At 40.7% G+C, this 26,747-nt stretch overlaps 1 protein-coding gene across 1 annotated transcript in view; it reads left to right on the top strand.

Annotated features, from left to right (window-relative positions):
* UTP20 (UTP20 small subunit processome component) overlaps positions 1–26,747 on the top strand; it is a 129,843-nt gene that overhangs the window by 61,937 nt on the left and 41,159 nt on the right. The window contains exons 28-41 of the mRNA XM_075856698.1: positions 3,746–3,889; positions 4,000–4,079; positions 5,106–5,332; positions 5,429–5,573; positions 10,596–10,683; positions 11,091–11,234; positions 11,319–11,372; positions 11,464–11,616; positions 11,840–11,995; positions 14,605–14,745; positions 14,862–14,999; positions 16,458–16,597; positions 21,936–22,027; positions 22,695–22,969. Of these exons, the coding sequence (XP_075712813.1) occupies positions 3,746–3,889; positions 4,000–4,079; positions 5,106–5,332; positions 5,429–5,573; positions 10,596–10,683; positions 11,091–11,234; positions 11,319–11,372; positions 11,464–11,616; positions 11,840–11,995; positions 14,605–14,745; positions 14,862–14,999; positions 16,458–16,597; positions 21,936–22,027; positions 22,695–22,969 (1,977 nt within the window). The remainder of the gene's footprint in view (positions 1–3,745; positions 3,890–3,999; positions 4,080–5,105; positions 5,333–5,428; positions 5,574–10,595; positions 10,684–11,090; positions 11,235–11,318; positions 11,373–11,463; positions 11,617–11,839; positions 11,996–14,604; positions 14,746–14,861; positions 15,000–16,457; positions 16,598–21,935; positions 22,028–22,694; positions 22,970–26,747) is intronic.

The following is a 26,747-nucleotide window of genomic DNA, read 5'->3' as shown; positions in this document are numbered from 1 at the left end:
TTACTGATGGGCTGTCTTCTAGGGAGAAAATGTAAGTACAGTGAAAAACCTCTGCAATTCGGATGACATATATGGGTGCATCCGTAATTTTGATCACTCTCCATAGACTTCAATGGGCGTCTTCTATCCGCAATATGTATAAAAGTAGTGCATGCTGCATTTTTAAAATATGCACGTAATTTATAAGCCCCTGTGAATAGCTTCATTGAATAACATTTGCTCTGTATTACGGTCTGCAAAAAACTGATGGAATACGGATGCAAAATATGTTCATCTGAAAGAGGCCTAAGTTGTAAATGTCTCTGGAATCCCAACTCTAAAATAATAACGAGGCAAGAAAGCTTCTACTTTGAAATGGTGTCCAAGTTATTTGTATAATTCAATTTGCCGTTTTTTTCCCCCGAAGTAATCTCTTCACTAAAACCTACATGTTACTTGTTCACAGAACTTTTCTAAACATTATTATAAACAGCCTTACATTGAGCAGCATGTAATGTCCATACTCAGAATTGTTCAACTTTGTTTTTACAGCCGGTTTTCAGATTCAGTAACTCGTAGATATGTGCCTCGTATGCCAGGCAGTCATTTGTGGCGTTCATTTATCGCTTCATTAGATGACAAGGTGTTAAAAGTTCAATAAGTTAAATACCACAGGCTTCAATCTGGGTAATGATTATGGAATTTAGGAAAAAGATTATATGGTTAAATTTCCACTTGTTTTCAGGTCTCTTACTGATCCTGAGAGTCCAAGTACTGAAAGTTTTTAAACTTTGTCATGGTTTATGACCTCTGAGTAGGAACTTATTTACAGAGGGGCAGCTGAGCCTTGTCAGGCACTTAAGCTACCTTAACTGAAGCGAGAGTGTATCAGACGTCTATAAAATATAAAATAAATCAACATCACAAGGACGAATTCTAAAGTGAGGCGATTTTTTAATCCCGATAACCTTGAACTCCATGTTTCATCGTTTAAATCTAACCTTTAGAACAATTTCAGATGAGCGTAATATGTCCACATTTTATCGGGCCGAATTAAATTTGTACAAAAAACCCAGATCCACTGATCTAAACTTAGATCACCATAAGGTTCTATGGGTTCTACGCTCGGGTTCAGTACACGTGTGCAGGGTTCATGTTCTGTAAAGCTCTGTTTACATCAAAACTCCTGGCACGTTAGCCGAGCATATCCATGGGGCACAATTCACCCGGGGGTGCCAAAAAGGTGTCCTCTTGTCGTATGTCGGGCCGTTATGCGTTGGCATAGTAGACTACTCTATTCTATACAGAGGAATACAGTTAAATGTATGCACTTTTTATTTTATCTTTTAACATTCGGCCCTATGGCTAATGTATGCCACTGTGTGCTTACAGGGGCATACGTCGCAGCCGCTAGTTTGTGGATTTCAAAGATAAAATCCTACAGCGGATAATTTTTATTTTGTTTTGTTTTATATATTTTTTTACACTTTTACGGTCTTCTCACTTGCATCTGACTTTGACAAGCTCTCTGACAGAAATGAGCTTGTCAGAGATGGAGATGCCTACTGCGCTATGATTGGCCAGTCAGTAATGACTGGCCATTCACAGCGCTTGCCGGCACGGGACCTTTCTGATTGGTCCTGTGCTGTGAGTCCTTCACAGCAACTGTCTCTGCCCATTGCGATCAGGACGCTGCCACCGTGTCACCGGGCAATCACTTTGAATCTGGAAGTCAGTCACGACCAATCGTGTGAAGGGAATAACAACATTTATCCAGTTTGTGTTAATCATTTACAAAATGTAAGGAGAAGAATTATCAGGCTCTTTAAAGAAAACGGCTGGCCCTACTATTTTTTTTGAAGACTAATGAAATGTAATGTATGAACTGAAAAAATGTTTCAGATTTCACTTTACTGAAATCACTTTAGTGGCATAAGCATTGTTTCTGAGAACTGCTTGACATCTGTGTTGCATGGAGTCGACCAACTTCTGCCACCTCTGAACATTTATTCCAGGACGATTGGACGACATTCCACAGTTCTTCTGCATTCTTGGGTTTTGCTTTGGATTACATATGCGCGTAAAAAAACGCAGACGGGCACCGTACACGGATGCCACACGGAACTGCAACGCAAGTAAAATGCAGTGTTTTTTAAGCGCGCACAACTGACACGTTCGTGTGAATAAGGCCTTAGCCTTTGCCATTTTGGCTATTCTTCGATCCATTAGAACAGTAGTCCTCCGCTTCCTTCTGCGTCTGTCAGGTTTTGGTTACCACTTCAAGGCATTTGAGATCATTTTCGCTGAGCAGCCTATAATTTGCTGCACTTCTCAATTTGTTTTTCCCCCCGATCAACTTTTTAATCAAAGAACTTTTTTCAACAATGTCTGGAACGACCCATTTTCCCAGTATTTCAGAAGGAAATGCTCTATAACCAACATGTGCAGCATTTGCCACCCTCCTGCCTTAAAGGGAACCTGTCACCAGCATTTCACCTATTAAACCAGCAATACCTGGTGGTAGTGGGTGAAAAATCATTTCTATATAACCTATAATTGTCTTCTTAGTCGGCTCCTGAGCTTTAGTATTCAGTTTTTTAGTGTTCCCACACCGTATGCTAATGAGCATAAAAGAGTCAGATCTTCATTTGAAAAGAGTCAAATCTTTGTTTGAAAAGAGTCATATCTTCATTCCTCATGTCTTTCGGAGTTTACCCTGCCTCCTTACTTTTGATTGACAGCTCCTCGCCTTCCCCCCAGCACACACAAAATCCTGCGCTTGTGTATTGATGTCCTCCTCTGGTGTGTGCACAAAGGGACACCGGATTATTACGATAAAAGGCTCGAAATGTTTGTAGACCGTTATTTACAGTTGGAGGAGGAGTTTAGGAGAGGGGATAACGGCAAAGCTCAATAGGTGAAATGCTGGTGACCGGTTCCCTTTAAATAACGGCCAAAATTTACACCTGTTCCACAGAATGAAGGACTTCACCAATTTAACCCCTCTCTGCTATTATTTTGAACAAGCCCCTTACAATTAATGAATAAATTCCCCAGATTGAGCGGCGCATGCGTGTCCTGCTGGCTCTGTTTTATTTTCTACTACACTTACAAGTCAATACTATACGGGAGCAGCAAAATCTTAAATGGCACGGGGGTGGTTGAGTGGGGCTCATTTGAAAGCTCTTTTCAATACAAAAATGATGGTGCAAACGATTTTGAGAGAGGATTTTTTTTCCCTGAGATATTTAACTTTAAAGTTATCGTCTTAATTGCCGGTGTTAGCATTACCCAAAATGTACCGCGCGGGTAAAATCATAAATGTGTGTGTGAGCTTGGGAATGTCACATCAAGGTGACTTTAAATTACGTATTATTACAATCAGCCTCGGCGTTACAAAATGGACCTTGTCTACGATTGTAAGAGGATTTCATGTGTACACATTTCGGTAGTGTGCGTGCGGGTGGGTGCGTGTGTGAGCGCTCTTTAGTTACAGGACACTCCCCGTTTTGTTTTGTTTTTCTTTCACGGTTATGACATGGACATGGTGTGAATTCAAAACACCCTATTTCGATCAATGGTTCACAAATAAAGTGCCTTGAATTGTGGTAGTTAAATCTGAATATTGTTTGCCATTTATGTGAATGCCAAAACATAACACATTTTTCCAATAACATTTGTATTTGACAATCTATATGTATAAATGTATGTGGTAATAAAAAGTAAAAGAAACGGTCTTCTAATTAAGAGTTTTTGTGTTTTATAGATACAACTCAAGTGTATTAATCCTCTAAAAAATTTGAGGCGTCTGGGAATGAAACGCATAGTAGAATTTTTCACAGATTTTGAGACCTACCCCTACTCTGCTGAGGAGATTGATGCTGTGTTTTTTGCTGTGATTTGGCCTCAGGTAAATATCACTTAATTCTTTAGTTTGAGAATGCATTTCTAGATTTCAGGCATTATCACTTTAGTTCTGATCTAAATACTTATCACACATTCTATTATTCTGTATTACAGATCTGCCGACTTCCTTTGGAAAGTCAGCATGCGCCTTCTTTTGTTCTACAGCTGATTCATGTTTGGAGTCAGTTTTCCAGGTAATGCAGTTGCACCAACAATGGATGTAAAACATTGTTCGAGTCTGCTTTGTTCATAAGTTATAGTATTAAAAGGGGCTGTCTCAGGATAGACATTGGCATATCTATAGTATATGCCAACAATGCCTAATTGGCAGGGCTCTGATTGCTGGGACCCACAGAAAGCCGTGTGGAGACCAAGTGGCCCAGGGCTTTCCTATAGATCTGTGGTGGTTGTATCATAGTGATATGCCACCAATGTCTGTCCTGAGACTACTTTTATCAAATCCGTTATTTATGACCGATTTATTGCCGACGTTTTTATCTAAATTAGGGCAGTACACATCCCAAGAGCCAGAAATACAATGTGCCTCAAAATTGACTGCAGTGTTATTTTTTCATATCCATGTAAGTACTTCTTGCCAGGGCACTAAAAAGTACTTTTTATTCCCCCTTGTACTGATCTAGCGGTCTACTAAAGCGTGCAATATTTTGTAAAAAACTGTTTATATATTAGGAGCACTATGTTAGATTATCAATATGTATTAATATTTACGTAAAAGAAAAACATTTAACCCCTTATATACATTTACAGAGGGTCACAGTGGTGCGGCAGAAAGCCAACAAATCACCGTACCACAAAACTTTGATAAAAGGGCATATTATCACGTGGTTTTTTACTTTGTTTTGAACTGATTGTAGTCGCAGTATTAGAATGGAAACTTGTTTGAGGAAAATGTTCTCATTACTGTTGCTTAGTACTTCATGTAAGAAGCATGATTGTTGTTTTTTAATGTGATTTTCAATGTTGCAAATTTTCCCCATTTGAAGTCTGTGTGGTAAATGGAACTTTGGTAATTTACTGCAACAGCATAAAGGCAGTATGACCTCCATGTGTGAATACAGCCTTTAAGTATGTTGTGATGTTATTCTAAACTACATTCCAATGGCTATACATTTTTAGGATTGTTTCAGTTCCATGAGCTGTGCTTTTATGTGTATTGATGTGAATTTTTAATTGAATTATATGGCTATATTTTTCTGTAGGTATTTTCCTTTACTTGCTAAACAAAAGCCTGGACAGCCTGAGTTTGATACACTACTGAATACATTTGCTCTGCTATCTAAAAAGAATTTATCAGTCACAACAGCAGGTGTAGTCATAGACATAACTAGTAATTTGCTGGACAGCCCGGACTTTGAAGATTCAGATAGTGTCCCTCCACTGGTTGTTAATGACTGTGTTGTTCATGATGCCCCCAGCATCAATGATGGTAAGCAAGAAGTGCGTTTATGTAGTCCTCCCATTGACCATGCACACCCTGCGGTAGCCTCCCTCATAATAATGTATGGATGCTTTTTTATTTTAGAATGCCCAACTTTTGGTGTGCAGCTGGTTTTACCCCATGTGCCTGTGCTCCTGCAATATCTCAGTAAGAGCATGCTGAATGTAGAAAAAATTAAAAAGGAAAAATTTAGTCAACAAGTCAGCAAAGAGCTCAGCATCCTGTCAAAGTAAGTACATTTTAAGACTGTAAAATATGGAATTCTGTTTTTTATGTCTATATAGGAAAGTAAGACATTCTTGAAAATACCTTGCAACAATTACTTTTTTATTTTTTTTACCATAATACCTTTAATGCATCCCTTTAAAAAACAGTTTTTCGTTGTAATTATTTATTAGAGATTCCATAATGAATAATTTCATTGGCTTTGTTTGGTAAGCAGCAGCCCGGCTATATTCTGGCTGTTACTTAACGGTTGATGAGGCTGGAGAGCCAGTGTTGTCACTATTCCTATAAGACAAGTGCTTGTAACACTTTTTCATACGTACCACAAGTACTTCCATTACCACTTGTGGGGTTGTTCTGGAAAACACAGGAGGCAAGTTGTCTACTTGCTGGCATGTCTCTCGAATGTTGGCCATACACATTAGAAAGCTCTTGAGCAACTGCTATTCCTCCTGATTCCTCCATACACATGCACGCTCGGCTGATTTTGCATGTATTCTGAATGCGGAGACGGGAGTTAGCTGCTGCCAGACACCTCTCTTGGTGGCTTATCTTCCCTGAGAACAAAAGGATCGGGCATGTTGAATTCCTATTGCCCGATTCGTTTCTACCTTGACATCTGCTGTGGGAGAGTCGGAAGCCGCCTCCCCCCCCCCCATTACCCATTAGATGCGCAGATGACCACGCCGAAATCGCCAGTTTTAGATTACATTAATTCGTTATGTGTATGGCTGACTTAGAGGAGCCGCTTGCCAGATCAACTTATAAACCATATTAGGCCCCATGCACACGACTGTAAAATCGCCCGTAATTACGGGCCCATTCGTTTCTATAGCCGACTGACACCTTCCCGTATATTTACGTGAGGGTGTCCATGCCGTACAAACCTGCCAAAAAAAAATAGGACATGTCCTATTTTTTTTATTTTATGGACAGTGCTCCCATATTTTATATGGGAACATGGCCTGTAAAAATGGCCGGCAATGGCCGTAATTACGGGTACTGTCGTGTGCATGGAGACTTATTCTGTATTTACAAGAAACATTATTAACTGCCACCAGTTAAGCTTAACTGCTTATTGCATACGTTATTTTGCATAAGCAAACTAGCACAGGCAACTACAGCAGTCCATGCCATCTGCTACGACATCTCCCATCATCTAATAATAATGAGATGACTCTGACTCTAGACGTAAACAAGAAAGTTCCCATTCACTGACAACAAGAGGAGAGCTTAACCTCTTAACGCCAAAGGACGGATATATCCATCCTCAGCAGCTGCTAGTCCGCGCAGGAGGACTGATATATCCGTCCTGTGATGGCACGGGTACTGTCACTGTACCCACGCGATCAGCAGCAGGAGAACGGCTGTTCTACACAGCCTGGCTCCTGCTGCAACTGCCGGAATCGAAGCGCGCTCCGATTCCGGCAGTTTAACCCATTAAATGCCGCTGTCAATAGTGACAGCGGCATCTAATGTGTTTGACAGAGGGAGGGAGCTCCCTTTGTCACCCCATCGGCGCCCCCGCAAACAAATCGCGGGTCGCCGTCGGGTTTCCATGGCAGCGGGGGTCTAACAAAGACCCCCAGGTCTGTCTTCCGCAACTGCCTGTTAGGCGATGTCGGAGGCATGACCTAACAGGTTGCCTGTCAGTTTTACACTGACAGGCAATAATGCTTTGGTATACCAAAGCATTATATATGCGATCGGCACATCGCATAGTGAAGTCCCCTGGTGGGACTAAAAAAAATGGCAATCAGTTAAATAAAGTTTGTGAAAAAAAATAAAAATAAATTACAGTGAAAATCAAATAAAACTACTTTTTTTGCCCAAAAAGTGGTTTTATTTAGTAAAAGTGTCAAAACAAATTACACATACACATATATGGTATCCCCACGATCGTAACAACTTGACCAATAAAATGAACACATTAATTAAAACGCCGGATGAACGGCGTCCAAAAAAAACGCAAAAAACGGCAAAATTCTCTTTTCTCCCATTCCCCCCATAAAAAATTAAATAAAAATTAATCTATAAGTCCTATGTACCCCAAAATAGTACTAATGAAAACTACACATTGGCCCACAAAAATCAAGCCCACATACGGCCACATTGAAGGAAAAATAAAAAAATACGGCTCTTGGAATGCGGCGATGCAAAAACAAGTAATTTTTTTCTAAAAGGCTTTTTATTGTGCAAACGTAGGAAAACATATAAAACCTTTACATATTTGGTATCCCCGTAATCGCGCCGACCCATAGAATAAAGTTAACATGTTATTTACGCTGCATAGTAACCGGAGTAAATTTATAACGTGAAAATCAATGCTGGAATAGCTGCTTATTTTCAATACTCTCCTAAAATAAAGTTAATAAAAGTTAATCAATATATTATATGCATCTAAAAATGGTGCAATTACAAAATACAACTCGTCCCGCAAAAAACAAGCCCTTATACGGCGATGTCGATGGAATAAAAAAAAATTATGACTCCGTGAAAAAACAAAAAATAATCCTTGGTTATTAACGTGCAAAATGGCCCGGTCATTAAGGGGTTAAAGAGGCTCTGTCACCACATTATAAGGGCCCTGTCTCCTATATAAGGAGATCGGCGCTGTAATGTAGGTGACAGTAATGCTTTTTATTTAGAAAAGCAATCTATTTTAAACCACTTTATGAGCGATTTTGAGCTTTATGCTAATGAGTTTCTTAATGCCCAAGTGGGCATGTTTTACGTTAGAACAAGTGGGCGTTGTACAGGAGTGTATGACGCTGACCAATCAGTGACAAATCAGCGTCATGCACTGCTCTCCATTCATTTACACTGCACTAGCGATATAGTTATATTGCTACTGCAGTCACACAAACACTAACATTACTGTAGTGTCCTGATAACGTACGTACGTACGTACGTACGTACGTACGTACGTCTTTACTAATTTGTAAAAACCTGCATTTTGCACATATTCAATTATGGCATAACCCCATATTGTACCCAAAACAATTAGGGCCTAAGTGGGATTGGGTTCCACTAGTAACATATTGAGTACACACACTACAGATATCACTGGATTTTTTGGCGTTCTGTATTCTCCAATAAGGTTTGTTGTGCTGTAATAGACCTTGCAGCGAAGATGGATCTTGACTTAATAGTTGTGAAGTCTAAGGGTCTGTTCACACTGAGTTTTTTGACGCGGAAACTGCGTCAGTATACGTGCCAAAAAACATCCGAAAATGCCTCCCATTGATTTCAATCGGAGGCGGTTTTTTCCCGGGAGCGGAAAAAAACGTCTCGCGGGAGAAAGAAGCGACATGCCCTATCTTCGGGCGTTTACGTCTCTGACCTCCCAATGACCTCAATGGGAGGCAGAGAAAGCGTATTTCGAGGCGTTTTTGCCCATGGTGCTCAATGTGCGCGAGCGAAAAACGCTGCTGAAAACGCGGGCGTGCAGATAGATCAAAATCTGCCTCAAATTTCCAAACTGAATTTTCTGCCTGCAAAATACTCTGTGTGAACATACCCTTAAAAGGGTAACTAAATGTTCAACAAACTTCTGACATGTCATAGTGACATGTAAGAAGTTTTGATTGGTGGGGGTTTCAGTGCTCGGACCCCACCAATCGCTAGAAAGAAGCGGCAGAAGTGCTTGTGTGAGCGCTCAGCCGCTTCGTTTCTGTTCGACTTTTCCCGGAAATCAATGTAGCGGAGTACTGGCTCAATAGATAGTCTATGAGCCCGTACTCCGATACTTGGTCTTTCCGGAAAAAGCCGAACAGAAACTAAGTGGCTCAGCGCTCACATGACCGCTTCTGCTGCTTCATTTTAGCGATCGGTGGGGGTCTCAGACCCACCCAATCAAAACTTCTGGCATGTCAGAAGTTTGTTGAACGTTTAGTTACAATTTAGGGCTTTCCTCACTGTATCCCTCTAGTGTCTGTATTCATAAGGAAAGCAGCATATTTTGTGACAACTGTCAGACTGCATTTTAACTGTATTTCCGCACCTCTCAAGTCTCTGTAGCAGGTATTCCCTCTTATATGCGGTTTATTACGTAAATGGAACACCAGACCTTAATAGTAAACTTGGTAGATTTGCTAAGGAAGGAAATATTTTAAAAGGTAAAATTCTGTGCTGCAGTTTTATTTTTATGTTGTAAAACATTCAGTACTTGCCTAAAAACTGGCAATTCTCTTTTAACTCCGCTTCTCCCCGTCACTACATATTGGAGTTGGCAGGCAGACTCTGGTAAATGAGGTCAGCAGCCTCTGCCCATCTGCTCCATAGTGGAGGCACTGCTGATATCAAATATTAGGTCCCAGCACAGCGTCTGGAGGTGGTTTTGAAACTACTGCTTCCCCCTGTATCCCATCGCAGGAAATGCCAGCCTGAATTTATGGTGACATTGTCATTAATAAAGCTGTCATTAATATCGGGTTTTTTTGCAGCTGCCGTGATTTCTTACAGAAAGAATTTCATTTTATAAAATGTGGCCCTCTGACGGCAGGGTTGCTTTAATTTCACAATTTATTTTTAAAGAGGTTGACTGGGTTCTGAAAATGCTTTGCCATTGGTTGCAAATGAGATAAATTAACAATAGAAGCAGTACTTAGCTATTTTTTCCCCATGGTCGATCCAGCGCTGACGCTCTGGTGGCACTCCCGGTGATTGTTTACATGCACATGTGTCTGCTGCAGCCAATCAGGCTGATGAAGACCCTAGTACAGGGTTGAAACGCGTCACAGTTTCTATTACTTTTAACCCCCTCTGTGACAGGGTTTTAATAAAAGGTTTTATTTTCATGAAACTCGAGTTATCTTCACCATTTGAAGCCTCCACGTTGACAGAACGGACACAGGGGCGCCTACACTTGGAGTTTTTCCTTTTCCTTGTTTCTAACTAATTTTTCTTTTAGGTTTACCTTGCATTTGCCTTTTATCAATTCCATAATGTCTCCTCATGTTTCCTTTTTAATTGTTATCCGTGAAATATTTCTATCTAATTCTTATTTTTGGTCTTCGTCCCACAGGATTAGCAAATTTATTCAAGACAAAGAACAGAGCAATGTACTTATTAGGCTCCTTATTTCCTACTTGCATAAAAGTAACTTGGCCCAGGTAAGTGATACGTTCTATGATACCGTCATTGGAATCCTGTGTTAAGCAGTGAGTTAGCGACGAGACTTCAGCCCTAATCATGAATGTTGGATTTACTTTTACTATGATGGCTTTCAAAATGAGTTAAAACCATAAGTAAATTTGTTGGCGTATTAAAATAATATGGAAAGCCAGTAAACTTGTTACCCATGGGAGAAATGGGTGGTTCATTGCAACCGATTTAATATTCCATGACCTGAATGTTTAGCAGTCTAGTCAGTCATTCCAGATAAATACCAGATATATGCGTTTATGGCAAACCAGAAAACTTCAGTACAAAATTGTATGTGGTGAAGCGGTACATACAACGTGTGCAGTACGCGTGGTGAAAAATGTCCGCATAACCAATCTGCCTTGTTTTCTTTAAGGACACAGAAGTGGACATCCTAGAGACGGTGCAGAACTTGCTAAAACACTGTTTAAATCCCACAAGTTTCTTAAAGCCGCTATCCAAACTATTTGCTGTGATTCAGAATAAGTTATCCCGTCAGACTCTTTGTACTACGTTTCAGGTACGGTACTCATTTAGTATTGTTTTTGCTCTTGAACCTCTACACTACGTATATAGTCGCTCATACGCTGAATGTTTATTTCAGGTCCTCTCTGAACTTGATCCTCAGTTAGAGTATGTCACTGATGTTGCTCTCAAGGTTTGTAGCATTTTGTTTTTGAATGATCTATTTTTTATCCTTTGGTAATGCTTGATGTGAATGCCTTATTTTTTATTTATTTTTTACACAGTTGAATGCTTTTGATCAGAGACATTTGGATGATATACACTTTGACGTTCGATTAACAGCCTTCCAAAAAGCAACTTCCTTCATCAAAGAGATGAAATCTATAGATGTGAACTATATTATCCCACTTATGCACAACTGTTTCTACACAATCCAGGTAAGGATTTTTACTCCCCTCAGGTTATATTGATTAACCATGTGGATGATAATGTCACATTGCTGAATCTACCTTTTCTGTGGGTGAACTAGAAGTAAAAGAGTTCCTCACTTTTTGTAATGCGTAGAAGTGTAATAGATTGATACTTCAGCAAAGCATTATGTATATTTTTTGATATGGTGGTTCCAATCATTATAATGTTTTAAAATGTTTTGTGTTTCAGCTAGGCGATATGTCTTTGAGTGACAATGCAGGGCTTTTCCTTACCAGTATTATGAAGCAGCTGGCTGCAGTAAAGCACACAGAGGAAGTGTACCGGGAAATCATTCAGCGCACTCTGCTCGACAGCTTGAAGGCTGGCCTGAAAAGTAAAGTAGAGGTATGTGCTTTCAACATTTTGGCAAATCAACTATACGTGTTTATACATAATAATGCTTATTACTATGTAGAAACATGTGTTAATCTATTTCTTTAGACACTTGTGACCCTCAATTTAAGACTACAGTGCTTTCTAAAGCCATCACTCAATACAATCTTTCACTCCATGTTTAAGAACGCCAGTCCTCCACACTAGCACATGGGAATAAGCAAGGGACAACTACAGTTTACCTCTAAGCACGGGCCTATTTTAGCTTTTTTTTTTTTTTTTCTGTCGTCTAATTCCAGGAGCTATAGTGTGTAAAAATAATTATTTTGTCGCTATAGCTGTAAAATTGAATTTTTTTTATGCGGGGTGAGCTCTTATTTTTTTTTTTAATGCACTATTTTGGGGTACAAATATTTTATTGAATAGCTTTTATAAAACGTTTTTGTGAGGGAATGTCAAAAACAGCAATTTCGAAATTGTTTTTTTGCTATTTTTTTTTGCTATTTACCATGCTGTAAAAATAACATGCTATGCTTATTCTGTGGTTGGTATGAATGCGGCGATACCAGCCTAGCTTATTTACCGTTTTAGTACCTTTGCACAATAAAAAGATTTTTGTGTTGCAGGATTCTGATCTCTAGAACTTTTTTTTATTTCTCTATCAAAGTAGCAGTATGAGGGCTTTTTGCAGTATAAGTTGTAGTTTTTATTGGTACAATTTTGGGGTGCATATAACTTTATTGGCTGGCTTTTGTTATGCTTTTGAGGGAGGGAATGCCAAAAAAAAAAAAAAAAAATGCAATTTCGCCATTGTTTTTCCACATTTTTTTTTTACGCCAGCGTCGTTTGGTAGAGCCAATAATCTTTGTTGTACAGGTTGTTACGATTGCGACAGTACCAACTAATTATTTTTTCTAATAAACTATTTTTGAAAAGGATAAAATAGTTCATTAAAAAAATGTTTTCCGTTTTTTTTTTGAGTAGACTTTTTTTTATCTTTCTAAAACTTTGTGTAACATTTTTTTACATTTTATTTGCCCCATTAGGGAACTTGAAGCAGCGATCTTTTAATCGCTTGTATAACGCTTTGGAATACATAGTATTCCATAGCATTATGACTTATCGGTATTACACGGACAGGCAACCTGTTTAATAGGTACTTATGGCAGAAGTTTGACCCTGGCAACCAATCGGCAACTCATGATGGCGTCACGGGGCGCCTATGGGCTAACAGAGGCTAACTGTTAAACACCTTAGGACCCATTCACATCGCGTTTGTGCTATCCGTCGAGTGTAAATGTTTTTAAACCCTAAAAAGTATTGAAACCTATAGTTCGGCGTATACATAGACTATAACAGGTAAAACGTAAACCAAAATAGCATCCGTTTGGTCTGTGTTTGTCATGGTTTACATTGGGATAATGTTTACGCTTTTTAGTACTTTAAAAAAAAAAGTCTGCTACGCTATTCTGTACTTCAAGAAAAGGTATGCACCGCGTAAAATTTATTTTTTAGCAGTGTTCTCAATGAACGTCGTATGCAAACATAATGCTGTACGTTTGTATGCATTTACAAACCGTAAATCTATCCATTTTTTGGGGAGGGGTTTTCTGTCCGTGTTCATTTTAAAAAAGAAAAAAAAAAAGTATACTTTTTTTTAGGTAGAAACGGACAAACGTATGAGTATATGCTAAGTGTACATTGTATACGTTTTCAATAGTCCACATTTTATTTTAAAAAAACGTATACGCTCGGCAGATAGCACAAACGCGATGTGAATGTGACCTTAGATGCTGCGGTCGCTATTGACTGTGGCATCTAGGGGGTGAAACTGCCGGGATCGGTGTCACTTCCCTCTTTGAGGACTCCTGCCAGTGCCGTTAACAAAGGTTTTTTTGTGTTTTTAAAAAAAAAAAAAAACTCATTCCATTCGCTCTTACTGTGGTGGAATTAGGGCTTTTTCTCTTCAGTTATTATCAAAACTGCTGCTTGGATTCTTGAAATAGGATTTTTAGGTACAATGGCTCAGATTTTAGCATGTGCTGCCTCTTAGGCCTCTCACACACCAGCGTGTTTGGTCCATGATATACGGTCTGTAAGTCGCCCACATTTCCCGGACCGAACACAGTGCAGGGAGCCGGGCTCCTAGCATCATAGTTATTTATGACGCTAGGTGTCCCTGCCTCACTGCGGAAAACTGTCCTGTACTGAAAACATAACAGTACGGGACAGTTGTCCTGCAGAGAGGCAGGGACTCCTAGCATCGTACATAACTATGATGCTATGAGCCCGGCTGTCTGTAGTGTGTTCGGTCCGGGAAATGCGGCCGACGTACGGACACTATATCACGGACCGAATATCACGGACCGGACACACTCGTGTGTGATGCTCCTTAGGCTGTATTCACACATTGCGTATGTATTTCAGATTTTTGTGCCAAAGCCAGAGGTGGATCTAGGAGGGAGAAATTCTTTAGATTTCCCATTCCTTTTGAAACCACTTCGGACGTTGGCTCAAAAATCTGCAACATATATGAGGTGTGAATCCAGCCTTCGAGATTTAAAAACAAATGACTTTTGGGTGTTGTGTACACAGTCTAGCTAACCCTTTTCTTTTAACAGACTGTTCAGCAAGATTATACTACTTTGCTATCTAATTTGATCCGCACTTTTCCGAAGCATCCAGAGTTCTCCGATTTGGTTCAGCTTACAGATTATAATGATCCTGAAATGGACTTCTTTGAGAATATGAAGCATATCCAGGTATCTGTAGTGTTTATATTCAATTTTTTCTGCAGTTGTAATTTCTCGCAGCTGTTTTAGAAAACTGGCAGAATTTCCTTGTAACTTATTGCTATTGTGTTTTTTTTTAAATATAGATCCACAGGAGAGCGCGATCATTGAGAAAACTAGCAAAGAACTTAGTTGAAGGAAATGTAGTGCTGTCCACCAAATCTCTCCAAAACTACATAATGCCATATGCAACCAGCACTATATTTGATGAGAAAATGCATAAGGTATGTTGTCATATGAAAAAGTTTATCTTAAACTCCTCCTTAGTTATAGCTTTCTTTACTATCCTCTGATATAATACTCATTGCTATGATATTGACTGCTGAGGCTTATTACCCTTCTGTAGTATTACTTTTAGTGAATTGCTCTTTAAAGTGGATCTCAGAATCAGCTTCCTGGGGCTTGTTCAATGGGGGAATTTGTTAACTTTTCTGTGCGAGTTTTCTATGAGCTCCTATACAAACACACTTTCCACTACTCATTACCTACAGCGACGACGGTGACAAAGGACTGGGACAGGCCGAAACGTCCAACTATGATTAGTCGCTTATTCACATGTTGTAATCTCCTTTCCTTATATATTAGAACAACATATATTTTATTAAATATACAAACTTGATCAACTAAAGAAATTTAGCTTTTTTTAGTGTGTGCTGGGGTATTTTAAATCTGTACATAGACTCCATCCCAGCACTGTTAGCACAAATTCCTAAACAGGAGTTCATCCTATTACTCTACTACCTATGGAGGAGACTTCCATAATTTAGATTTTGCTGAGTAGAGTATAGGGTTGCACGATGCATCGAAATTTCGATACTATTTAGATGCCGTGCACCCTCAAACGTTTCAATACCGTTAATTCATGTATTGCGATACTAAGCTGTGCGGACGCTCAGCTTAGTATAATAACACATAATATAGTTACAGCGGGACTGCGGCTATGTAATACAGTCATTGCCCCGCTCCTAAGTCCTGACAAGTGCGCGCGGTCAGCATGATGTAATGCGACCAGCGCCGCACTAATGATTGCTGGCACTGAAGACCATGTACTATCTGTATTTAGATATATGCCAGTACATTCAAGTTTAAAAATAAATGAAGTAATGTTAAATTTAAAAAAATTATAGCGTCATTTATGATGTTTACGCTGTTAGAAAATAAAACTGCTTTCTTTCACTTATTAATGTAAGGCACGAGTTATTATGAATTTTGAACCTCCATGTGCTTCACATTAATCGTAATTAACCCTATCATGTACCTGACACATTAACCCAATGTTGTCCATTATGACACTGAGGAACATGATGGGGTTAATTACTGTTAATGTGAGGCACATGGAGGTTCAAAATTCACCACACCTCGCACCTCACATCAGAAAATGGAAGAACTTTTTATTTTATCTTTTACTGTTGGCAAAGTATCGTTTTGGTATCGCAATATTACCCAAGTTACGCAAGTATCAGTATCAAAGTCCAAATTCTGGTATCGTGATAACCCTACTAGAGTATTAGTATTTTTATAGGGATGAGAACAGCCCTGGCTTCCATTTGAGGTTTTTTTGGGGGGGATTTTAGTTGGCAATGCTTTTGTATAATGTATAACGTTTTGGCTATACTGGTATTGCTGTGCATCATTTACATTTCATGTATACTTGCTATGTAGTAACTCTTGTTGTTTTTCAGCATGAAAATATGGTCAATGCCTCTGTGGAAATGATAGGCTCTGTGTGTAAGAACTTATCCTGGTCTGCATACATGTATTATTTAAAACATTTTATTCATGTGCTTCACATGGGACAAATCAATCAAAAACTTGGAGTCAGGTATGGCATTTCGTTTTCTTAAAGTTTTTTTTTTTTTTTTTTTGCAGTTTCCCTTAAATTGAGCTGGTGATGCAGAAATGATGAATGTTTAAAAGTTTATGGCAATTTAATATATACGTTTGTTAGAAAAGCTCACTGAATAAATTTTCTGCATTCAGCAGTGCATTTATACTGATTTACTGTCCTGAAAAGATAAAGGGTCTTGACATAGTAATGCTTTAAATAAGGGCATCTATAAGATGCTCATAAAGGCATTGGAGCGCTTCAAAATACCTACCAAATGTTATTTTTGGGAGGTCTGTGAAAGCGCCATTCAGCACCCCCCCCCCCCCCCCCCCCCAGCTTCAGTTCATGGGCTTTACAGCTAGTACTTTGTGGCCTGCTGTTTTAACCTTTTATGACATCCGTGCTTTAACCCCTTCACGACCACCCCACGTAGATTAACGGGTTGCAAAGCTGGTCGTTGTGCCTGCAGCCCGTTAATCCACGTGTGTTCCTAACAGAGCACACAGACGCTCCCCGCAGCCCGGAATCTCCCAGTACAGGCTGCTACTAGCAGCCTTAGTACTGGGGGAAAACATCGGGTCGGATCACAGCGGTGATCCGAACCGATTAACCCCTTAATTGCGGCAGTCAATAGTGACCGCCGCATTTAAGTTCTTATAGCAAAATCGGCACCCCGCTACGCGATTGCGGGGGCCGATTGTTGCGGGGGGGCGATTGCTATGGCAAATGGAAGCCTAACAAAGGCTTCCTATCTGCCATTACGTTAGCCGATTAGGCCCCGCCCGGAGGCGGAGCCTGATCGGCTTGCTGTCAGTGAACAACTGACAGTTCTAATACATTGCACTACTACATGGGTAGTGCAATGTATTAGAACATCAAACAAACAGTTGGACCTTTAAGTCCCCTAGTGGGACTAAAGAAAAGTGTAAAAAAAGTAAAAATAAAAGTTGTAAAAATACAATAAAAGTTTCAAATAATAACACAAAACACAATCGCCCTTTTTCCTTTATCAAGTCATTTATTATTGAAAAAAAATAATAAAGCCATACATATTTGGTATTGCTGCGACCGTAACGACCGTAACTATAAAAATATTATGTTATTTATTCCGCACAGTCAACGCCGTAAAAAAAAAACAAAAAAATACTGACATAATTGCTATTTTTTGGTCACTTTGTCTTCCAAAAATTGAAATAAAAAGTGATCAAAAAGTCGCATGTACCCAAAAATGGTACCTATAAAAACTATAACTCGTCTCGCTAAAAATAAGCCCTCATACAGCTCAGTCAACGAAAAAATTAAAACCGTTATGGCTCTCACAACATGGCGACAGAAAAAATCCATTCTCTTTACAAAGGTTATTTTATTGTGCAAAAAGTTGTAAAACATAAAAAAGTTCTATAAATTAGCTTTCACCGGAATCGGACTGACCCGCAGAATAAAGGTAACATGTAATTTATAACGCGTGATGAACGCTGTATAAAAAGAATTTAAAAAATAATGTCAGAATTGCAGTTTTTTGGTCACCTTGCCTCCCAAAAAAAAAAGGATAACATGTGATCAAAAAGTTGCATGTACCCCAAAATGGTACCAATAAAAGCTACAGCTCGTCCCGCAAAAAAAAACATCCCTCATACCACTACGTCTATGAAAAAATAAAATTAGTTAAGGCTCCAATAAGCCAGAGAATAAAAATATGCAGTTGTGCCGGCCCGAGGGAAACATTTCTTCTGTTTCAAGAGGCGATTTATCAAGGCCCTAAAATTAGGGATCCAGGAAGGGGAGGGCCCAAACATATCCGCTGGAAGCGACGGTGCCTATATTATACCAGGACAACACTTCTCAGCAAAATTCCTCAAACTCCAAAGGTGCGGAGTGTGGACCAAAAGGGGGATAAGAAAGGACACAGTTTATCAGTGCGACACCGGCCTGTGCAGAAAGGATTGTGTCACAGCGTAACACAAATCTATGGATTATTTTATTGTTTTTGTTTACCCCATTATTATACCACCTGACTATGCCCCTTATATACTACGCCCGGCTTACATGTACCCCCACATTATAAACGGAAACACCAGTAAGACTCAATACAAGACTACTACAAGCAAAATCCACACTCCAAAAGCCAAATGGCGCTACCTCCATTCTGAACCCTACAGTGTGCCCAAACAGCAGTTTACTTCCTAATATATGGCATCGCCATACCCGGGAGAACCCTTTTAACAATTTTTGGGGTGTGTGTCTCCAGTGGCACAAGCTGGGCGCCACATATTGGCATATCTATAGAAAAAAATCCCATTTTCACTCTGCAACATCGAGTGCACACCAATTTCTGCCAATCACCTGTGGTGTTAATATGCTCACTACACCCCTAAGTGAATACCTTGAGGGGTGTAGTTTCAAAAATGGGGTCACTTCTGGGGGGGATCCACTGTTTTGGTCCCACAGGGACTTTGCAAATGCGACATAGCGCCCAGAAACCAATCCAGCAAAATCTGTACTCCAAAAGCCAAATGGCGCTCCTTCCCTTCTGAGCCCTACTGTGTGCCCAAACAGCAGTTTATGACCACATATGTGGTATTGCCGTACACAGGAGAAGTTGCTTTACAAGTGTCGTGGTGCTTTTTTTCATTTATTTGTTGAGAAAATGAAACATTTTCAGCTAAAGCTACGTCTTATTGAAGAAAAAGGATTTTTTTTTAATTTTCACTGCCCAATTCTAATAAAATCTATGAAACACCTGTGGGGTCAAAATGCTCACTACACCCCTAGATGAATTCCTCAAGGGGTGTAGTTTTGTGAATGAAATCACTTTTGGGGAGTTTCCACTGTACTGACACCTTAGGAGCTTTGCAATAGTGACATGGTGTCAAGAAACCAATCCAGCAAAATCTGTTCTCCAAAAGCCAAATGGCGCTCCTTCTCTTCAGATCCTTGCCGTGTGCCCAAACAGCAGTTTATGACCACAAATGGGGTATTGCCGTACTCCAGAGAAGTTGCTTTACAAATGTTGTTTTTTTTTTTTATTCCTTTATTTGTTGAGAAAATGAAAAATTTTGAGCTAAAGCTACGTCTTATTGGAAAAAAAGTATTTTGTTTATCTTCACTGCCCAATTCTAACAAAATCTATGAAACCCCTGTGGGTTCAAAATGCTCACTACACCCCTAGATGGATTCTTCAAGGGGTGTAGTTTCCTAAATGGAGTCACTTTTTTGGTGTTTTCACTGTTTTGGTCCCTTAGGGGCTTTGCAAATGCGACGTGGTCTCCGCAAACCATTCCTGCTAAATTTGAGCTGCAAAAACCAAATGTCGCTCTTTCCCTTCTAAGCCCTGCCGTGTGTCCAAACAACCGTTTATTACCACATGTGGGGTACTGTTTTAATCGGGAGAAATTGCTTTACAAATGTAGTGGTGCATTTTCTCCTTTTAGCCCTTGTGGAAATTAGAAAAAAATTAGCTAAACCTACATTTTCTTTGAAAGAATGTAGATTTTCATTTTCACGGCCTACTTCCAATAATTTCTCCAAAAAACCTGCGGGGTCAAAATGCTCACTATACCCCTAGATAATTTCCTCAAGGGGTATAGTTTCCGAAATGGGGTAACTTGGGGGATTTCCACAGTTTTGGCGCCGCAAGAGCCTTTCAGACCCGACATGGTGCCTAAAATATTTTCTAATAAAAAAGGAGGCCCCAAAATTCTCTAGGTGTTCCTTTGCTTCTGAGGCTGGTGCTGCAGTCAATAAGTGCACTAGGGCCACATGTGGGGTATTTCTAAAAACTGCAGAATCTGGGCAATAGATATTGAGTTGCATTTCTCTGGTAAAACTTTCTGTGTCACAAAAAAAATAGATGAAAAATTAATTTCTGCAAAAAAAAAAAAGAAATTTGAAAATTTCACATCTACTTTGCCTTAATTCCTGTGAAACATCTAAAGGGTTAAGAAACGTTATAAATGCTGTTTTGAATACTTTGAGGGGTGAAGTTTTTAAAATGGGGTGACTTATCGAGGGTTTCTAATATATAAGGCCCTAAAATCCACTTCACAACTGAACTGGCCCCTGTAAAAATAGCCTTTTGAAATTTTCTTGAAAATGTGAAAAATTGCTGCTAAAGTTCTATGCCTTGTGATGTCTTAGAAAAATAAAAGGATGTTCAAAAAACAATGCCAATCTAAAGTAGACATGTGGGGAATGTTAATTAGCAACAATTTTGTGTGGTATTACCATCTGTCTTACAAGCAGATACATATAAATTTAGAAAAATGCTAATTTTTGCAATTTTTCGCTAAATTTTGGTGTTTTTCACAATTAAATACTTAATGTATCGAGCAAATTTTGCCAGTAACATAAAGTCCAATGTCTCACGAGAAAACAATCTCAGAATCGCTTGGATAGGTAAAAGCATTCCGAAGTTATTACCACATAAAGTGAAACATGTCAGATTTGAAAAAATTGGCTGCGTCCTGAAGGCCAAAACAGGCTGTGTCCTGAAGGGGTTAAAGAGAACCTGTCTCCTGCCCAAGAAACGGCAGTTGATCTCTCCGTAAGATTGCAGGCGCCTCACAGATTCTGATGCTTTTTTATTTATTTTTTTCTAGCCCCCACTGTTCCTCAGATATCGGGAACATAAGTTCTGGTGTCCAATATGTATATGAGATAGACAGAATAGACGAGGAGACAGCACTTCCAACATATGTCAGCTTTTTAATCACCCGTGCAATGCTTGAGAAATGTCCTGCTGGACTGAAACGTTGCACGGGTGATTAAAAAGCTGACATATGTTGTAAGCGCTGTCTCCTCGTCTATTCTGTCTATCTGATATTGGGGAACGCGGATCCGGTCCTATTGAGGCGTGCACCCACTTGTGGTCCAGTGCTGTGGTAATTTTCTGCTTTCAATATGTATATGAGGCCTTTTGACTGTCAAGTGGGTGGTTACCCCTTATCAAGCGACCTGTGTTACCCGCCCACTTGAAAGTCAAAGGCCTTATTTGCATATCGGGCACCAAAACTAATGGCACTGATATCGCCGCAATGTTGAGGGCTAGAAGAACAAAATAGAAAGCGGCAGAATATGCGAGGCGTCTGCAATCTGAGATGTCAGCTCCAGTTTTTTGAGCAGGTGTCAGGTTCTCTTTAAACTGCTTGTATGAGATTGGAAAGGGCGTCAACAGCAGCGATTCTCCTGAGGTGGAGCTACCGCACAGCCTCTGGCGCTGTCCTATCAGCGGGGGGCCGTATAAAGAAAATAAAAGCACTTTCTTGTAAGTTCGATCAAGAATGTGAAATGTTTAGAAAAATGTTTGATTGTATCAATTGTGTCCTCTGTGCAGCTTACTGGTGACTGTGCTCGATGCTTTTCACTTTGATTACATAACTATGGAGAAGCAACTTCATATAGCCGAAACAAAAGACAGTACAACTGGTAAGCATATGTATTGATGCATAAGTGTATAACAATTTACACCCAAAAAAGACACTGAATGGAGCCACATTATAAGTGGCCTATCTTCTACATAATGTGATCGGCATTGTAACGCCCACTTGGTCAAAAAGTAAAACACACTCAGTTGTCCATTAGGAAACTCATAAAGCTAAAATAGCTCCATCAAAAATGATAGTTTTTCTAAATAAAAAACACTGCTGTAATCTACATTACAGCGCCGATCACATTATGTACAAGATAGGCCACTTATAATGCGGTGACAGAGCCTCTTTAAATTAAACTCTTAAAGTTGGCCATACATTAAATAACTGTCGGATGAACGGAGTTACTTCTCCCGGCTCCCCTATAAAAGTGCACGCTTGGCTATTTTTTTCCGATGGGGAGAGAGGAATAAGCCGCTGCCTGACATTTCTAGCATCGGCTTAGCTCCCGTGGTACAAAGGATGCTTGATCCTTTTTCCCCTCATCGGGGGATAGGTGGTAGGACACATACACTTTAGCTCTTTGGCCAATCTCGCCGAAATTGCGGCTGTTTGTCTTAGAAGTATGCGCACTAGAACTAGAGATCATTTTGTCTACTGGTACTTGATATTTAATGGTGCTGCGCTCCTGTTTTTTCCTTTTGGTTTTTATTTTTTTCGAATAGGCATACAAGATTCAGAGAACAATGTAGAAGATGAGTTAATGGAGTTAGAGCATGAGGAGGAGGAACAGATGGAAACTCAGGGTGTGTCCCCCACTGATAAAGATATACCTGTGAATGAGACCCCTTTTAAAAAGCAAGGCAACAATCCCAAAAGCAAGCAAGTCTTCAACTCTCTTCCAAGAAACAAAGAAGATCTGGCATCACTCATTAGTCACATTCAAGGGTCTGTGACAAATAACATAATACCAAAGCTGCAGAAGTTTCTTGACGCAAAGGTTGGTCCAGTTCTCTATTTTTGTATGTTGAACAACATTTTAGTAGCTAAAAGGTCCAGCCACACATTATATTTTTTTTAATTTTTTCATTTATATTATTGGGTGATACAGCACCATGGGTATAGGCCCTTGTCACTAAGAGGCTGACACTAGGTTGGAAAGTCTTCGCTCCGCCCAGGCAGGCTCTACCTTTCCCACAGACCGTGGCTAATCCGTTTTAGCCTAGTGTTCGTGGGAGGCAAACAAGACCTGATTCTCAGGTCGGTTGCTATTTTCTTTAGTTTTTTGTATTTCTTCTCTCTTTAGCTGCAGATGGGTTGTCTGCTTGTTCTCCAGCCTAGTAAACCCACTGCGGGTGCTGGGCAACCAGGTAGTTTTGTGCACTGACTTTCCCTCCACTTCGGTCACCTATCTTGTTATCTGCATCCTCAGGTAGAATGCCATTGACCCCACTATATGTGCGATGTTACTGAAGAGGTGACCCTAAAGACCACAGAGGCACACCCGTAGACTAGGGAGAGTGAGTGTGAAAATCCCCCTATCTATTTCTTAGTGGGACTCAGATAGGGAGTGATCCCTTTCAAACTGAGGCATCTTTTATTGGGAAGTGGAACCTATCTGGGGACATACCTGAGGGAATATGCTGCACCAGTGACCTGACCTGGGGCATTTCAGTGCCTTTCCTCAGTGTGGGTTCCTCAAGAGGCAGTCCTTTTGCTTCCTTCATTGTTTCCTCAGCCAAACTCTGTGTGTTGGCACCGTTTTCCAGCGCTGCTGCAAGAAATCGGTCCTCTCCTTAGCTGATGATCCAGAAGCTGCAGTTTTCATAGTTTTATTCAGACTCTCCAGTCTTCTACCAATTGATACAAAGCACTAGGGGTCTGTTAGAAGTCTGTTGGTTGTCCTTTTGTCACCTGTGGTTTTCCTCTCCTCCCTTGTGACATGTCTTCATCTCGGGAGGATTCCACCAGGCAGCTGACACGGACGGGGATGGGTACTTACTATAATTGTGGCGGTTGTAATAAAAAGTTTATATGCGGCCAACCAAACCTCTTCTGCCTACAGTGTTTGCAACCCATAGCTCCCCAGAATGTGACACCCACTGAATGGGCCAGGTCCTTCACTCAGGCTTTAGGTAACTTTTCCAGACTCTCCAAACCGAGGTTGAGTCTTTGGAGCGCTTACTTTCCCAGATAGCAGACAAACTCGATGCCCCTCATTCCTCACCCTTGGATAATACATAGTCTACCTCTTGTGGTAGGTCACATAAGAGGCGCAGAAGTACCAGAGTCCTTCCTGTTAGGGTTATCAGTGGAATAGCTGCTTCCAACCAGAATCATTTGCTTTCTACCAGTGTATCCTCCTGGATTCAGAATAGAGCAGGACTCGCAACTGACAGCTGCCATGCAGGCTTTGATATGTGCTGTGAGGAATACCTTTCATGTAAAGGATGACCCCATTACCCCTTCCCAGGAAGAGGCACCCTTACAGCGCCCATGATGCTTTCCAAACCATAGCGAGTTTGAGGAAATATTAGGCAAGGAATGTAAGCATCCTGACAGGTGTTGACTATTTTAAAATGCAAAAATACTGTGTCCTTTCCAGGAGGATTAGATCGCGCACCACCGTCGCACTGTCAGGGGCGGCATCACTCAGTGGTCCTCTTGACAAGAAGTTTGATTCCTAAATCAATGATGCATTCGTGGATGCAGGTTCTCCTCTGCTCCGAGCCTTTGCATTCACCTGGGTGAGTCAGGCTTGCTTGGTTTAAGGTAAATACAGGTAGCTGCACAGCGGTATCTGGGCAGGAGCGCCGCAGCTGGATATGACTGATCTTCAGGTGATCCTCGCTTTGAGGTTCTTATTGGAAGGCTTCCCTTGAATCAGCCCACTTCCCATGCATCGGCTAATTTAATTGCCATTTGATGTTCCATTTGGCTAAAATCGTTGACCGCTCACCAGACTTCCAAGAAAACCCTGGTTGGCCTTCCCTTTTTGGGCCACTTTTTAGCAAACGTTACTGGTGGTAAGAGTTCTCTTTTGTCTCTGAACCGCTTGCCCATCTACAGCCATTTCTCTGTTCTCAGAGATTTCTGTCCTCACCTAACTCCTCTTCCCGGAGGTTGTTCTCTTGACCGAGACCAGATGAGACGACTGGTAACACCAGATACCCATCTTTCAAGCCCAGACCTGTTTGACAACAGCGCCATAGGCCCAGAAGTCTTCCTCTGCCAAGACCACTTCGGCCTGAAGGGGTCTCCCCAATTGTATTGGCTGTCCTAGCGGGGGTGGGGTGACTGCTTTCCTTTCAGGGGACTTGGCTCGCTCATGTGGACGACGCCTTGTTTCAGGAGGTGGTGTCGAGAGCGTACAAGATTGAGTTCTCGATCCTTCCCCCACTAAAGTTTTTTTTTTTTCTGTTAACTCTGCCTCGCAAACCTGATAGCGCGTCTCCTACCTTGACTGTTCCGTTTTCCTACAGAAGTTTTTAATTCCAGTTCCTCAGTCTGAAGTTTATCAGCGATACTACTTGAATCTCTTTACAGAACTCAAAAAGGACAGATCAGCCTGTCCAATCCTGGATTTGAAGAAGTTAAGCCACTTTGTTCACCATACCTCCACATCCCTATCGTAAGGTCTTTGTTTTGCGCTGGGTTCTGAATATTTCCAATTTGTCACAATCCCCTTCGGACTTGCCACGGCTCCATGGGTATACGAAAACTTCCTGGTGTTTCTCATTGAGCTTCTGAGCTCAAGGGGAGTTGCTGTTATCCCTTACCTGTATGACCTGCTGTTAAAAGCCCACCCCCCCAGACAGGACAATGTTCACATCACTCTGAACACATTGGATAGGTTTACCTGCATCATCAACAAGGAGAAATCCTCCTGGGTCCCAACACAGAGCATGGCGTTTCTTGAAATGATCTTTGACACCAAGTCTGCAAGGGTCCATCTCACGGAGGACAAGATCAAGACCCTACAGGCTGAGGTGGCCCTTCTTTGCCGAAACACAACGTCTTCCATTCACTTTTGCAATCGCCTGATGGGCAGGATAAAGTCGACCTTCGAGGGAGTTTCATATGAGCAATTCCTCTCCAGGCTCCTCAAGGGGATAATCCTCTCGCTATGGGACAAGTCTCAGAACTCTCTGGACAAACTGATTCTCCTGCCCTCTCGAATTCGTAAGAGTTGTGCTGGTGGTAGACCTCGCCGGCCAAGTGCTGGGATGGTCCTTTCTTACTCTTCAGTTGTATGTCATCTCAATGGGTGGCAGTCTGTCCACGAGTGAGTGCAAATTTTCGCCTCCATGCGTTCCAGGGCACTTAATCGAAGGAGGAGTGATCCTTGCAGAGTACCTTTTGGAATTGAGGACAATCTTTCTGGTTCTCTCCCATTGGAGCCTCCTACTCCAGGGTTGCCTAGTCAGAATCCAGAATGACAACTCAACGGTCGTTGCTCACCTGAACCACCAAGTGCCACCAAAAGTAGGGCAGCTTTGTTTGAGTACTCTCGAATCCTTTAATGGGCGCACTGTCATGTACCAGTGCGGCCAGCAGTCCACATACCAGAAGAAAACTGGGCCGCAGACTTTCTTTTTTTTTTTTAAACTCGTTTTATTGAACTCCAAACTTGCAATAAACAATATACGATGTTACAGCAAATCAAACAATAGTACGTGGAAATTTAACACATATCATTCCATACATTTTCATACAGTACATAGTACAGATCATACAGTACATCCTAGCCTTACATGTTCAGAAAATATCCAAGTTTA

This window comes from Rhinoderma darwinii, chromosome 3 (assembly GCF_050947455.1).
Source record: "Rhinoderma darwinii isolate aRhiDar2 chromosome 3, aRhiDar2.hap1, whole genome shotgun sequence".
Taxonomy (NCBI): Eukaryota; Metazoa; Chordata; class Amphibia; order Anura; family Rhinodermatidae; genus Rhinoderma; species Rhinoderma darwinii.
Note: the sequence above shows the minus strand (reverse complement) of the source record. Positions and strands in the feature narration are given on the sequence as shown.